Source organism: Pteropus medius, unplaced genomic scaffold (assembly GCF_902729225.1).
Source record: "Pteropus medius unplaced genomic scaffold, Ma_sr-lr_union100, whole genome shotgun sequence".
NCBI classification, from domain to species: Eukaryota; Metazoa; Chordata; class Mammalia; order Chiroptera; family Pteropodidae; genus Pteropus; species Pteropus medius.
In genome coordinates, this window is record NW_024343732.1 from 2,616,212 (window position 1) to 2,632,012 (window position 15,801).

Sequence of the window (15,801 nt, forward strand, 5' to 3'; positions counted from 1 at the left end):
GTGCTAAAACAAAATAAACCGAACAAAAGACAAATACTGTATGATCCTGCTTATTTGAGGTCCCTAGTATAGTTAGATTCATAGTGGCAGAGGTGGAATGGATGTGGGATTAGTGTTTAATGGGGACAATTTCAGTTTTGCAAGATGAAAAAGTTCTGGAGATGGATGGCTGCACAACATTGTGAATGTACGTAACACCACTGAACTGTACTCTTAAAAATGGCTTAGATGGTAAATTTTATGTTATGTGTATTTAACACAATAAAAATGGAACCTTTCTGAATTCAGAAATATCCTTTATCCTCATGAGAACATTCACTTTATTCTCCAAGAATTAGCTTAGGGAGAAAGGAACAAAGACAGTTATGTGTGATGGCTTACCATGCACCAGATACTCCGGGATTTAAAAAAAAAAAAAAAAATGTGTGGTTCTAGGAGGCTCATTGTAACATCATCTTGGGAGTGTTGAAGCACAGAGATTCCATGGGTGTTCTTTGGTCCGTAGAGGGGTGGGGCCTGGATGTACTTCCTCCAGCTTGGTGGGGCGACACAAGACTCCTAGATTCTTCAGGGGACTTCAGAGAACAGAGTCCAGGAACATCTGAGGTCTTCTCTGCTCCAGCTCTCAGCTGGGAGATCAAAGGTATTCCTCGTTTTCCTGTGGCTGTTTGTCAGAGAATTTCCTTTAATACGGCACATCTTGGTGCATGTACACAAGAGTGGGAGACACCAGTTCCTAGGTCCTTGTTATTAACATAGAAGTCATTTCCTCTTTTGTTCTTGTGACATTTTCTTCAGGATGTCCTTTAATATTGTAATGCACCACATCCTCAATGCTAAACACTTCCAACATTTCACAAAGTCTCAGAATAGTCTAGACGTGGACATTTGATTCTTAGGTATTTTAAATACCAGGGTTTAGCTGAAGTTTTGAACTGCCGTGTGGACTTGCTTGGGCAGCTGCTGGGGACCAAGAGTGGAAACACTGAAAAGAACCTCTAGAAAGGAGTCTATCTTGAGGAACAGCATTAATCACACTAGTAGAAGTAAGAGCTAGTTGATTCTGTTTGAGAGCCTGCCTAGTTACAGGGCCTGTCACTTGGTCCTCAGAATGGTCTTGAGGCCTGAGGGGCCACCCGAGGGTCCAAGTGGGCTCATACAGCTTGTGATTCATCAAGAGGGAGCACTGGAACAGGATGGTTTGGTGGTGTGAAAGGGAGGGACTGCTGGAATGCCCAGGAGAAGGGAGGGGTATGGTTGAGTCAAGCCTTGGAGAGGACAGGGATGTGTTGGAAGGACTGTGCTGAGTGTTTTACGGTGGGATAGGAAAGGAAGGGCATGCAAGGTGTGGGCGCATGGGTGCTGGGGTAGCTCACAAGTCTTAGTGGTGACAGGGGAGGCCCTTCCAGACACAAGGCCTCTGGAACCTCCGAGTGCCTTTCTCTAAATAGCCATGTGTGCAGGAGACAGGAAGAGCTCCCCCGTGGGCTGTGGTGGGCTGTGGCCTTGCGTATCTCCATGTTGCTTCTTCCTGGATAGAGTTTATATTTATATTGTTATGTTTTTGCCTCAAGTCCATGGTGGAAACATAGTGTTTAGATATTTATTTATAACTCACGGAGGATGCATTTTGCATTTCTTCCTGTGTGCATTGTTGGGCATTGGATAAGGAGAAGAGCAAGAGCCCTTTCTCTTGGAGCATTTGAGAAAGAGAACCTAGTGAAATGCTCCATGTCAGATGTCAAGTTTCAGTTGTGCCAAATGATGGGCTGTAGTCCTCAAGGATGGGTAGGGGCTGGTTGGGGAGAGCAGGCCTGAGTAACAACAGGCGCTTGTTTCTGAAGGATGAATGGGAGGAAGGGCTTTTCCAGTGGTGGGAACTGCATGTGCAAATGCTTGGCAGTGGAGACAGGCAGATGTGGGTGTGAAGAATCGAGACAAGGCCAGGTTGGAGACAGGAGTATGGGGTGGGTGGGTGTGTGTGTGTGTACACACACATACATATGTGTAAGCCAGATGACTTCATAGGGTCACTTGAGCCTAAATGCAGGCTGGGCCTTGAAGGCCATGGTGAGGTGTTATGAGCATTGGAGGGTTTAAGAGGCTTTAGGAACAGCCTCATTGGTGCAGCGTGGGGAGTGGATGATCTGTCCCTCAGTGAGGCGGCTGTTACTGTGGCTGAGGGAGGACAAGCAGGGATGGATCAGGGACCTGGAGGGCACATATGGCTGTTACCCCAGTGGACACCTTGGCTTGACAGTGTAGACAGGCCAGCTCTGGTTGCCAAGGATGGGCTTGTGTGGCCTTGCTGTTGGTTCTGTGGCCCTCATGGGGCTGGTTCTTTGCCTCTAGGGTGCCAAGTCATGCTCTCCTCTGCTCTGCGGGTTAATGAGGCTCTGTGCCTTGGGGAGAGCAGGTACTACTTTGTCCCCTGGGGCCAGCATGGTGCTGGAGCACTTCCTTGGTGTGCCTCAGCCCTAACTTTTTGTTTTGGGTCTGCCAACGTGCCTGGGTCACTTCTCTCCCTTTAATATGCTGCACAGCTTGTCAGGGCTGCAGTGTCTTCCCGCTTTCAAAAATCAGTCAATATTTTTGACTTTGGGACTATAACTCATGGAGGATGCATCGCTGCTACTCAGCTCTGGTTTGTAGGTGAAGTAGCTGTAGACAGTGCACACTCGGGTGGGCGTGGCTGTGTCCCAGGAAAACCATTCACAACAAGCAGGCCCAGGCAGTTGTTTGCTGACCCCAGATTAGAAAACTGAGTCTTCAGCTCAAGTGAATCCTTCCCCAGCCAGCCAGCACACGTTGGAGCAGTGTGACCTCTGGGCGTCCTTTAGATGCTCCACTGTTGCCTTGCCTCAGTTTCTTCCTTTTTGATAGGGCTGACCAGGGAGTTCCTCTCCTTGAGAGTTTGGCAGTGCACTTGCTAAAACTGTTGGCAGAGAGGGTCTAAGTGACCCTTGTCTTCAGGGGTACTCAGTTTGTGTGGAACAAGTGGACTTTGTGGACCTAGGGGTGGGAAAAGGTGAAGGTATTGTTGGATTTCACCTTGGAGGTTTTTGGCCTAATGTCACGTTCCCAGGACTGGATTGGAGCCAGGGTGGTAAATATTTGGGAGCAGACACAGTTGAAGAATTCTAGAGACAGCACAAGTGTTTGGTGAGTGCAGACGGTGGTAGGAGGCCAGAGGTACGCAGCTTCTATAGGGCTGGGCCTCGGCAGGGTCGATGGGCCCTTTGGGGGTGCTTTGGAGAGCCCAGGCTTCCTGGTCAGGTGCCCACGGCCCCCGAAACCTGTTCCTGCTTTGGCCATGGGTGCTACAACCTGAATGTCTCAGAACCGGAGCTCCCAGACAGCAGCCGGTGTCTGGGCAGGGCTCCTCCCCTCAAGTTAAAAGGGAGCCGACCTCACTTGCTTGAGCTCAGGAGGATGAAACTGCAACAAAAAACTTCTGTTGCCCAAAATGCAGTGACTTGATTTCATGTAAATCACCATGGCTGCCATCTCACAAAGTGTGATCTCTCTCAGACTGGGAAATCGTTGTGTTGGGGTGGGCATAGATTTGGGGGGTGTGTATGTGTGTAAGTGGAGTACCCAGGTGCAAGGTCAAAGCCAAACCATAATGATTTATCAAGAGAGCAGAAGAGTCTCTTATGTGTTGGTAATTGTGTACTTAAGGGTTACTTGATACTGTTCTAAATGTATGGGTTGGAAATAAAAACAGTAAAAGCTCTCTAAACCCAGCCAGTGTGGGGTGGATGGCAAAAACAGTTCAAATGATATATCAGTGAAAAGAGATTACAGTTTATTTTAGAGAACTGTTCCCAGTTATGGTTCTAAGTAGTCTCTGCTTGGTTTTGGCTTCTTTGCGAATTTCACACTAATTGTATCTGAGGGGCTGCTGCTCCTCAGATTGTTTCTTTCTTCAGAGTTAAACCATCCTGGCTCATTCACCCATAAATATTTATTGAGCACCCGGTATGTGTCTGACACTGTTCTAGGTGCTTGGAATAAAATCTGGCATCAGGCAGACAGACACCCCTTTCCTTCTGGCATTTACGTTTTTGTTGGGTGAGAAAGTCCATAGACACAGTAGCTGCCTTGTGTGGAGTGTGTGGAGAGGCCAGGGCTGTGGGAGAGAAGTCTGCGCAGGGTGGGCCTCTGCGAGGGAGACATTTGAGCAGCGACTTGGGACATGTAGGGGTCAGCCATCTGGGGGGAGAGTGACTGAGGCAGCGAGCACAAATGCTCTAGTAACTATCGTTAGGATAGGCCACATACAGGCATTTCTGAGGAATTGTGTGAACTGAATGTATATAGACTGGGTATTTGTTGACATTCAGGGATCATTGTATAGTAGTTATATTTTCAAAAGTCCTTTTCAATTTGGGATGCAAATTTAAGAATTGATTGTTAAAATGATAAAATATCTGGAATTTTGTTTACAACATAAAAAGACCCCAAGATGGGAGGGTGCCAGATGTGTTGGAGGCATGGCCAGAAGGCCAGGACGGCCGGAGCAGGATGAACAAGTAGGTGGCAGGCAGGCTTCCAAAGCCAGGAGAGGAGGGAGCTTCATTCTCAGCAAGCACAGCGTCTTCAGAGGGTTTCAAGCCAAGGAGTGAAAGCAGAGGAGTCAGTCTATAGGTCTCTGTCCTAGTAGAGAGGATGACGCGGCCCGTGGAGGTTTGAAAAGCGGTTGAACCCAGATTTATCTGATGGCAGAACCAACAGGATTTCCCAATGTATTGGATAGTGGGGTAGTCCAATCAAGGGGGCATCTTCCGATTTTAATCTGAGTGAGTGGAAGACTGGATGTGCCATGAGTTGAGGAAGAGAAAACCGTGGTGGAGAGTGAAGGTCTGAAGCGACCTTAAAACTTCTTACCTGTTGCATTCTACTCATCATGCACTGTGTTATAACAATGTTAAGATGACCTTCCTCCTTGCAGGGTTAAGGTTAATCCTCAAGGAAATGTTACCTAGTGTGTCTTCTGGTCTCATGGAGTAGGGTGTTTGGATCTTTGTCAAAAATCGGTTGTCCACATGTGCATGAGTGTATTCTGTTAGTCCATCTACATGTCTGTCTTTATGTCCATATCACATTGTCTTGGTTACTGTAGCCTTATGGTTAAGTCTTAAGCTTAGGTAGGGTAACCCTTCCAAATTTATTCCTCTTTTTCAATGTTGTTTTCACTGTTCTAGGCCCTTTGCATTTCCATATAAATTTTACAATCATCTTGTTTCTACAAAAAAGTATGTTAGGAATTTTCGACTGGAAAGGCAATGAATCTGTGGATCAGTTTGGGGAGAGAATTGATACCTTCTGATCTATGGACAAGACACGTCTCTCCCTTTAGATTTTTGTTCATTTCTTTCAGGAACGTATATTCCTGTAGTTTGTTTATAGGTCTTGCACGTTTTTTAAAAATTGAATTTATCCTTAAGTATTTCACATTTATGGTATTGTAAATGGATTTTTTTTTTTTAAAGCTTTGAGTTCTGGTTGTTTGTTGTCAGTATGTAGAAATGCCATTGACTTTTATGTGTTGACCTTGATCCTGAAGAGAGCAGGTGCTCAAAATCCCCAGGGCCCCTGTTTCTGAGGCTTCTCTGTCCATGGCAGGGAGAGGCTACAGCTCGGGAGATATAAAAGAACTAGGATTAATGGTATTCACTGCATTCCCTGAATGGGGCCAAAAAGAGCAGCAGAAAAGATCCCTCTCTCCAGGAGCTAGTCCTGGTGGTGATGGCTGCAGCTGGCCCAGGCCTCAGTGAAGAAGATGCTGTGTGCTCCTTGGTGCCCAAAGTTCTTCCAATAGAGTTTACTGATATTTGCTTATTTTGCAAGTTCTCCTGTGGGAGTGTTTTCTTGCTGCCCATGAGGTGTGTGTGAATCCCTGTGAACTTAGTTTAAAAATAAAGGTTTCATGTCAGAGCAAGCTACTGGTTGTCATGTGGGCGCAAAGTATGACAACAGTGGTAATACTGACAATATTGGCCATGATACAACTGACAGCACTGCCCGGGAGTCCAGAATTTGGCTAGGTCAGTGGGTTCAGCCTATGTGCCTGGAGGCCTGCACCTTTTACATCACAAAGGGGAAGTTCTGGGGCCAACAGCCTCTTTGACCTTGGGAGAGTTCCCACATTCTCGAGCTTTAGTTTTCCTGTCTGTAAAATGGGCAGCCCCTTCTTCCCTGGCCTTTGTAAATCCTGTGGAGATAATCCCTGAGGTAAAAGTGTGAGTTGTCCCATGAAGCTGAAGCTGCCTCCGTTTGAGAAGTGAAGTGTGCTCATCCCTAGGCACATACACCCTCAACTTCTAAGGGCAAACCATGCACTGCTTGTAATAGTGAGTGGTTTCCCTGGGGTCTGTGCCAGAGAACACAGTCCGGGGAGCAAAGAGGTCTCATCTGGAGAAGGAGACCTGGGTGACCCTGGGCAAGTTCCTGAGTGTCAGACACATCAGATCCCTTATCTGTAAAATGAGTATTATTCTGTAACCTGCCCTAGGGTAGTTCTGGGGAATCATAGAGACACTTAGTTTTTAGTACAGTACCTGGAAATCACTACTAAGCATTTATTAAGTGTGCTGGGCATTACTGTTTATGCTATTAATGTCATTATGGTTACAATCAAAGCCTAAAACCATTTTCTGTGTTTTTGACATGTTGGTGTGTGGCTGTGTACCACCTTATGTCTCTGCCCATATTGCAGAAGATAATATCTGTGATGCTAGTGTTTATTGGTTAGCACCACATTGGGTTATAGGTCAAAGACTGATAGATGTTTATTTCCTCAGCTGCCCCCTGTGGAAGGTACCAGAGATAGAGATCTGGTTGAAATTTAAAATTTTACTATGTAATCCCTGGGGTTGGAGGGCTTTAAAACTGATGGAATGTTCCAGAAACTTTCCTTGGAAACTCATGTTTCTTTTTCTGACCCTCACTTTAGATTGGTCAGCACGTGGACGCAAGTTGCCTTTTGACGTAGCTGCCACCATGGCCAGCTGGTAGAACCAGCGTCCCATGCCCAGAAGCCAGGTGAGTGCTTGGGATCTGGTATCTGTAATGAAGGCTCCGACTTGCCCAGTGGGCTTTTTAGCTCCTTGAACATTTGAAACTGAGCACTGCTTCATAACTGATGGCCATCTCCTAGGGGAGATGGAGAGAGGCAACTCCCTCCAGGATTGTGTGCTGGACTGTTTCCATGGGGCCATTTAGGCCCTGCCCACTTCCTGTAGGGAGGGCCTTTGCTCTCCCCTTGTGTCACAGGGGTCACTCACTTGAAAAGCCCCAGCCTAAATAGGATGAGCTGTCCTCTCTGAGGATCAGGGGCAGAGGATAATCCTGGCCAGGTGGCCTTTGCCCTAAGGCCATTTATGTGATTTCCCAATGCTGACCAGAACAGGGAGAATTTTTCCTTAACCATCGTCAGCAGTGCAGGGGCTTGCACTGGTGCTTGAAGCTGGTTGCCCTTATCTCATCCTGTGTCTGTGGGAGAAACTGAGCCACACCCTCCCATCCCCCTTGCTTAGAGCTCTCAAGTGCAGGCTCTATCAAGGGCTCTTGGGACCCAACAGGCAGAGCCTGCTGTCATCCAGGTGGGATTTTGTCTGTTGACAGTAGGGCCTAGCCAGTGATGTTTTGGCAGAGGGCTGCCTATCTGGAGAAGAATGCAGAACCGAGAGTCATCATCAGACTTGGAGGCCATTTGGAGACCTCCTGAGTCAGTCAGCTGCTTCTTCTTACAGCCCAGCTGACAGGTGACTTGCCAAGGGGTGCATGTCCTAAACGGTGTCATAGGTGCATGGGTGAGAACTGGCTACTCGACTTGACCACTGAGCTGACTGCATTGTGTGACAAGAGTGCGGTCGGTTTTGTGAGATTTTACCTCTTATCTTCTTATAGCAAGAAAATATGGGCATGGTCAAGTAATCCTGGTGACTGGAAAACATTTCCAGAATGTTCTCACAAAAACAAACTACCAGTGTTTAAAAAAAAATTTTTTTTAATGAAATATAATTTGCATACCATACAGTTCACCCATTTATAGTATACAGTTCAGTGAATTTTTTTGCATATTCAGGAGTAGTGTAAGCACCACCTCTATCTGGTTCTAAGACCACTTTCATCACTTCAAAAAACAAAAAACAACTCCATCCTCATTAGCCATTCCCCAACCTTCCTCCCCCAGCCCCTGGCAACCACTAATTTACTTTCTGTGTCTTTGGATGGATTTGCCTATTCTGGTCATTTTATATCAATGGAATCATATGTCATATGACCTTGTGTATTTGACTTCTTTTGCTCAGTTTAATGTTTTTGAGGTTCGTCTACTTTGTAGCATGAATCAGTGCTTCATCCATTTTGATGGCTGGGTAATATTCCATTATATGGGTGGACCATATTTTGTTTATTCATCTGGGATGAATGTAGGCTGTTTCTACCTTTTGGTGATTGTGAATATTGTTGTTATAAACTTTGTGTGCATGAATTTGTGTGAACATGTTTTTAGTTTCTTTGGTTATATTCATAACAGTGAAATTGCTGGGTCACGTAGTAACTCTGTTTAAGGTTTTGAAGACCCTCCAGACTGTTGTTTCGCATTTTATCCCCGCCACTTCCCATCTGCCTTCCTGGCTTTCTGCCCCAGGCCCTTAGAGCTTTTTGGAGACAAGTTACTCAAAGTCTATTATGGTTTCCTAGAGCTAGTTGAGGATCATCGGTGTTGACTGCGGTGGTCCTGGTGGTAGCATATGATGGGGCAGCCATAAAGAGGGTGGACCTGGTGCTTGGCTGTCAACAGACTGTGAACGGTTGTGGCATGTGATTGGTGGTCAGTGTCAGACAGGCAAAAAACACCCTTGAGTAATTATTTTTAAAGATTTATAAACAGGTCAGCTTGTGTGCTTTTTGTCGTGGGGTATAAGTCAGCTCAACAAATCAGTTGATTTTAGCTTTTCTTTGGTTAGCACCATCCCACACCCACTTCAGTTGAACCCATTACCTGTGGTCAACTGTGGTCTCCCCGTTCCTGTCACCCAGGACCCACTGGGCACAGAGGGAGGAGCAGGGTAGAAGGAGGGCCGGCTCTCAGCAAGCGTTGAGCCTCACACAGTCCTCAGCCAACGCCCACATTGTATGTGGTTGTTGGTGTGCACACAGACGGTCACACTCCCTGCTTGGGCTGATGGACGTGGTTCACCCTCGAAGTTTGCTGTTGGGTCCTGTTCGTTCTGCAGATACACATTGCTTTTGTGTCAAGAGATGTGCCTTGTGCTGGGTGTTCAGGATCAAGAATAGGTATGACTTACAGAAAAACAGTTCACAGAAAGAGTTAATGTAGATGGTCCTTAACGAAGGTATGGAAGATGTTCAGTCTTCCTGATACTAACAATAATGCTTGTTGGAACTTCTTCAAGACAAATTTTCTGACCTTTTGTCCACAGAGGTGGACACTGTACCTCTGTGGCACCAACATAAGTTGCTTTTGGGGGTTCATAACTCCTCTGAGGGAGACTCACCCTGTACTCCAGCAATTCCACTTCTAAAAATGTATCCCAGAGATACACTGTCAAAAATAAAGAGTTTTTATACGGCAGTTCATTACAACATTCTGAATTAGCAAAACTGGAAATTACTTAGATGTTTGTCATTTGGGGCTGGGGACTGATGAGGTAGAGTTGAGCCCCTCAATGAAGGAAGGACAGTTGCCTTCACATGACAGATTTTCTAGGGTGAAATGACAAGTGGAAAAAAAGAACAAGGTGAAGAATCAAGAGATGTAGTGTATTTACTTTTAAATAAGGCAAGGAAGGGGGACATGAACATGTGTATTTGCTTACATTTAATTTTAAAAAAAATGAAAGTATAAACCATAAATGAACCATATGGTCACTTCTGGGAGGAGGAATGAGAGGGGACAGAGTTACCAAAGACTTATCCAAGTTTCCTTTCCATGTAGCACCAGGTGTGTGTTTTACATAATTATAAAATAAAAGTATGTCAGATGGGGGTTGGCAATCCTGAACAACCAAAGCAAAATGAAATAAATGAATCTAGGTGAATGTCAGTTGTGACTCAGATTGGTCACTTAACCTCTCAGACAAGATTTATTTCACGCAGCTATAAAACATAATAGTTTGAGCGTAAATGTTTTTGTGAGACCATGAGGGCAAAAAAAAAATTTTTAAATCTTTAACTGTTTTTAACAATCATATTTTTAGTTTTAGGTTAACAATACCAGTAATCTTACTATTATATATTTTAGAAAAAAACAAAACAGTAATTAATGTCTTTAAGAACCAGCATTTTCAGCATCAAGGAAAAGTATAAATATAAAATCAAAGCATTTAAGTTAAAATGTTTTAATTCTGAATCTGCATTGGAATATCTCAGATGGTACTGGGATTGTGCCAGAAAGACCCCCAGGTGTTCCCCTGGCCATGGGTGGGACAGGTGAGTGTGAAGGAGAACAGGAGTCCCTGAGTTGGAGTATCAAATGTGTTAAAAATCCACAGGTTCATGCTAGTGCTCGAAGAAAAGGAAAGACTCTGGTCTCTTTGAAGGGTGTTAGGGAACCAACTCGTTTTGAAAATTGGTAGAGGGAAAGAAGCAAGTATCTATTACCTCTTTATGGACAGAACTCACAAAGAACAAAATAGTGGGTGAGGGGAAGTTCCCCTCAGAGATGGATCAGCGTTGCCCTGCAGAACTTTCTGGAATGTTCTGAACCCACAGTCCAATGTGGCACCTGGGATAGTTTGACTAAGGAAGTCAAGTTTTAATTTTATTTAATTTTAATCTATTTAAATAGCCACATGTGGCTAATGCACAGCGCAGCTATTGACATATTCTGGCTAATTAAAATGAAGTGATGGAATTACGAGTTTATAAGTTTTCAGACACCTAATGAAATGGTGGGTTCCAACAGCAATCTTCAGTGGCTAGCCCCCGAGGAGGGCACATGTGCTTTCCGGAGGGGCGTGTGCTTGGTTGGGCCTCAAAATCTACTTTATGAGAAATCAGGGAGGTAGGGGGAGGGGCAGTGTGTGTGTGTGGTGTTATACCACAGGGACACCACCAGCAAAACCTGACTGGGAAACAGCACAAATGACCTAATTTCTTCAATGTGTGATTGAAAGCAAGGGGGGGGGGGGGGCCGGGGTGGGTGGTTGGGAGGAACCTATAGATTTCAACTAAGCGTGACTGACACAGATTAAGGAATGATTGTTAAATTGTTGAAGGTGTGATTGTGGGATAGTGGTGGTTTGTCCTCTGGGGATAAATACTGACCCACTACACTAATTTGTAAATGCATGTTACGTAGGATTTGCTTCACAGAAGCTAGTGGAGTGTGAGAGACCAAGACTGGTCATCTGAATACTGTGAATGGTGGGCTCCTGCAGTTAATAGGTCTTCTCTCTCTACTTCTCTTGGGTATGTTTGCAATTTTCCATAATCAAAGTTTACAAAACAGGCTTGACCCAGGCATTCCCTCAGGGAGCTTTATGACACAGGGGAAGTGGCCCTTTACAAAGTGAGGGTGGTTAGTTTAAAGTCAAGCAGAAAACCTTCAGAGATTCTGGAATTGCTGTGATGGGCCATGGCTGGTGTCCAGTCAGGTGGGACAGCCTCTCATTATTGTATTCTTATTTTCTATAATAACACACAGCTACCCTTCCTAGAGCCCTTGGAAAACATTAGTGATAAAGTGGGTGAGTGCTGTTCCCATTTCATAGGCAAGGAAGCTGAGGCATGTTGAAGTGAACCAGGCATCACTCTTGTTCGACTCGATAGGCTGTGATCAGTTGGCACCTTCTGTTCTGTGAGCCTTGGCCTGCCCCTGTGCCCCCCACACACACCCGGAGGGCTTCTTATCACCACCTGTGCTTCCTCACCTCAGTACTCTGACAGCTCATACGTTGTTTTCAGACCGAAATTACTGTATTCTTTTTTTTTTTGATGGTATGCTTTTGAATTTTTATTTATTTTATTTTTTATTTTTTTAAATAAATTTATTTAAATTAGTTTCAAGTATACAGTACATTGGTTAGACATCTATAATGTTCATAAAATGATCCCCCATCATACTAATACTATCATACTAATGCTAACTTAGCCATCATATTAATGCTAACTGCTTTCCCTCTTTCGTGCTCCCCGCGCTCAACTATCAACTACTAATTTGTATTTCTTTAACCCTTCACCCATTCTCCCAGCCTCCCAACCCCGCTCCACTCTGTCCATCACCAGATTGTCCACTATATTCGTGAGTCTGGTTTTGCGAAATTATTATATTCTTTATTAGAGACCATTCTCACCTCTCCATTGGTGTCGTCCGTCCGTAGTAGCTGTAGCCAGTTGAGTGGATAAAGTAGGTAGTTAGCTAGTTTTCTACATGACTTTGTCTTATAAAAGTAGTGCTTCACAAATTTGAGCCTGTGTGCCATCTAGGGATCACTGCACCTCCCATCATGTGTGGGACCTCGCCCCTCGGAGCCTACTTGCTCTGATACTGCCCATCCCTTGCCTCCAGGGGTGTCCCTGGGGCCCAGTCAGCCCTGGTCCCTGGTAGAAGAAACTAAGCACATATTTGGATGAAAGAATGGGTGAAACCCCTGTGAGACCGAGAGGGTGGGACACTTGGCAATGTGAAGCCTGTGATGAGCCTGACTTGAATAGAACTCTGAGCTGGCCCAGTAACCCTCTCTCCACCTTGGCTTTCCATTGGTAAATTGTTCCCTGTGTGTCCCACGTGGTCATACTCTAGGACATCGGCTCCTTTGCTGGGAGATGGTTCTTAGTTCCCACATGTATGATGGGCTTGCTGCACTGTGAACAATAGACAAGTGATACACAACGGGGCTGTAGAACCGTAGACAGGGCTCTTTGGTGTTTGGGATCTTGTTCACAAAGGAGTCTTTCCTTGAAGTGGTGATTCTCTGCTCTTGGGGTCAGATTAAACCTGCCTTTGTCTTTTAGTAGTTTAGCAGCTCTAAAGGGATTGTGCCTCTTGGGATTAGAGTATTTTGTTTTGTTTTTATTTATCCTGTCTTGAGGTAAAATTCACATAACATGAAATTCACCCTTTTAAGCATTTTAAAGTGTGAATGCATTGGCATTTGCAATATTGTGCATTCACAATATTGTGCATCCATCACCTCTAATTCCAGAAGATTTTCATCACCCGAAAAAGAACCTGTACCCATTAGTAGTCACTCCCTGCTCCCCCATCTCTGTGCTCCCCAGGGCCCTAGTAACCACTGATCTATTTTCTGTCTCTGTGGATTTGCCTGTCCTGGGCATTTCAGATAAATGGAATCATACACTCTGTGGCCTTTTCTGTCTAGCTGCTCTCACTTAGCATGTTTCACAATTCATCCATATTGTGACATGAATCAAAACTTCATTCCTTTTTATGGCTGAATAATATTCTATTGTGTGAACTGACCACATTTTGTTTATCCGTTCATCTGTTGATGGACATTTGGGTCATTTTTACTGGAATTGGGTTGTCTCTTTGTTGTTGTAAGAGTTTCTTTATATATTTGGGACACTAGACCCTTATGAGACAGCAAATATTTCCTCCTATTCCTAGTGTTGTTTTTTTACTCTCTTAGTAGTGTTCTTTGCAGAAAAGATGAGTTTTGATGAAGTCCAATTTATCTTTTTTGTTCATATCGTGCTTTTGGTGTTATATCTAAGATTCTGTTACCAAAATCTAAGATCATGATTTATCTAAGTATTTTTTTCTAAGAGTTTTATACTAGGTTTACCTTTTAATATTTAGGTTTTTGATCTATTTTGAGTTAATTTTTGTATGTGGTGTGAAATAAGGGTTTTGTTTGTTTGTCATTATCTTTTCTATTGGCATGAAGACCCTTTGGCTTATTTAAGCAGGAATGGAAGTGCGAGTTAGCTGGGAGTTCTGAAAGTACTTTTTCTTAACTTTTTAACAAATACGTATTGAGCACCATTCTGTCTTGGGCCCTGGGGTGGTAGCCCCAGGTGTTCCCTATTCTCTTGGGGGTATGGAAGGACACACAGATGAGTAAATAGAATGTCAAATGATGAAGTGGGAAAGGGAATGGCGACCCATTGATGGGCATGTGTGGACGGGGGAGGTGCATGTCATTTGCTGTCTCATCTGAGACCTGAAGAGAATGTTGTACAGAGACCTGGGAGAGGAGCCTTCCAGGCAGAGGGAGCAGGAAGTGCAAAGGACCTGGGGTGGGAGTGAGCTTGGCTGTCAGAGGAGTAACCGGGATGTAACTGGCCAGAACTGAGAGAGTGGGCTGGGGGTTGCGGGGAGGGACATGGGATGGGGGGAGATAAGGTCAGAGGGGCTGACAGGACCTCAAGGCTGGGGTGAGGGCCTTGCTTTTATATTGAGTAGCCTATTTTATAAAAGGACCACTAATATGATACCCTCTAGCTGAGGTCGGTGTAGGTGTCTATAACTAGAACAACCTCTGCCCAAGGGGAAGATTTCCACTTACAAGGTAGAGAAGAGAGGTAGAGTTTCTGTTCCAGTTCTTACAGCTGTGCAGAAAGTGCTGCGTAAACTGTTTCTTAGGCCCATGGGCTTTATTGAGACCAGGAACTTGTTTTAGTCTTCGAAGAAGCTTTCTCTTCTGGATCTAGGCCTCTTGGGGCAGCCCAGGCTCTGACACTGAGGGATGTGTGCAGGGAGGAGCTTGACAAAGGAAGCCCAGGCAGGACCTTCAGGTGGTGGTGTTACCACATTGCTGGGCCCTGATGAAAACGACAGTAGATGCACATTTGATTCCCCCACTGTCCACTCATGTCTCCTCCCCAGAATGGAGAAGGTCTTTCTGGCCCTTCTGGAATTTTATGTGTAAAACCTCCCTTTCATTTTCAGCCACTGGCCTTGATGGATCTGGTGGTCAGGGCTACATCTCTTTTGGGTCCTAGAGTCAGCCCTGGAAGGGTTAGGGCCTTCCGTTTTGTGATGTGACACTGATGGGCATATTGCAGATGTCATAGAAATGGCAGGCATAACCTTTTGTGAGTCGCAAGGCTCAGGAGGCAATTGGGAGGGAACAGAGGGCTGGTTCTTTACTGTGGGAGAGAAATGCAGCCAGCTAGCCCTCACAGTGACATCCTGTCCCAGGGAGACTCCTGGTTACCGTTTCCTTGTGGACATTTAGTAATATTGCTCAGATGCCCCTTCACATGCAGCACCTTTGTTTCTGTTTTGTGTGCTCCATCTGTTCTCTCCTGGGCTGCAAGGTTGGGCCTGGCCACAGCCCAGCTGCTGTCAGAGGCTCAGATGCCCACCTGGAAATGACCCCATGTGTGCGGCGTTGGGTGCTTACTGAGAACATCCGAGATGGCAAACTCTAAAGCCAAGTCCTCATCTCCAGTATGAGCCTGTGGGAGTTAGTGACAGTTTTAAAGACATTCACTTGTTACCAGTCTCTCCCTCTCAGTGTGTGATCAGTGTAGGTGTACTTGCTCCTTCTGAATGCCACAACTTGAAGATGAAGATGGGCTTTCATCTCACGTCATTGGGAAAGTCACTGGGAATGATGCTCAGAGGCCAAGGCATGGGGCCAAGGTGCAGACGTAGCTGAATGGGATCCAGGTGGCTTGTGTTGTTGTTGGTGGTTCCTGTTTTCAGAAGATTGGCTGTGTTTAGGGGAGGATAAAAGCATAATAACTATGCCACTTCCCAGGGACAGGAGCTACGCTTTCTCCAGTTATTTCTCCCATGATCAGGGAGGGAGGTTGAGGTCTGGGGACCTGGCTGTCCCAGGGCGAATTTGAGTA

The 15,801-nt window shown here is 45.3% G+C and overlaps 1 protein-coding gene across 11 annotated transcripts in view; it reads left to right on the forward strand.

The window, feature by feature from the left end:
* Window positions 1-15,801, forward strand: part of GATAD2A (GATA zinc finger domain containing 2A) — an 86,455-nt gene that overhangs the window by 26,924 nt on the left and 43,730 nt on the right. For 7 of the 11 annotated variants that reach the window (XM_039867976.1, XM_039867974.1, XM_039867972.1 and 4 more), the window contains one exon: window positions 6,959-7,047. The exons of the other annotated variants lie outside the window; for them this stretch is intronic. Coding sequence is in view for 4 of the 7 variants with exons in the window: in XM_039867974.1 (XP_039723908.1) it covers window positions 7,033-7,047 (15 nt within the window). In the remaining 3 variants the exon portion in view is untranslated. Of the gene's footprint in view, window positions 1-6,958; window positions 7,048-15,801 lie in introns of those variants that run through there. 11 annotated transcript variants of the gene reach the window in all.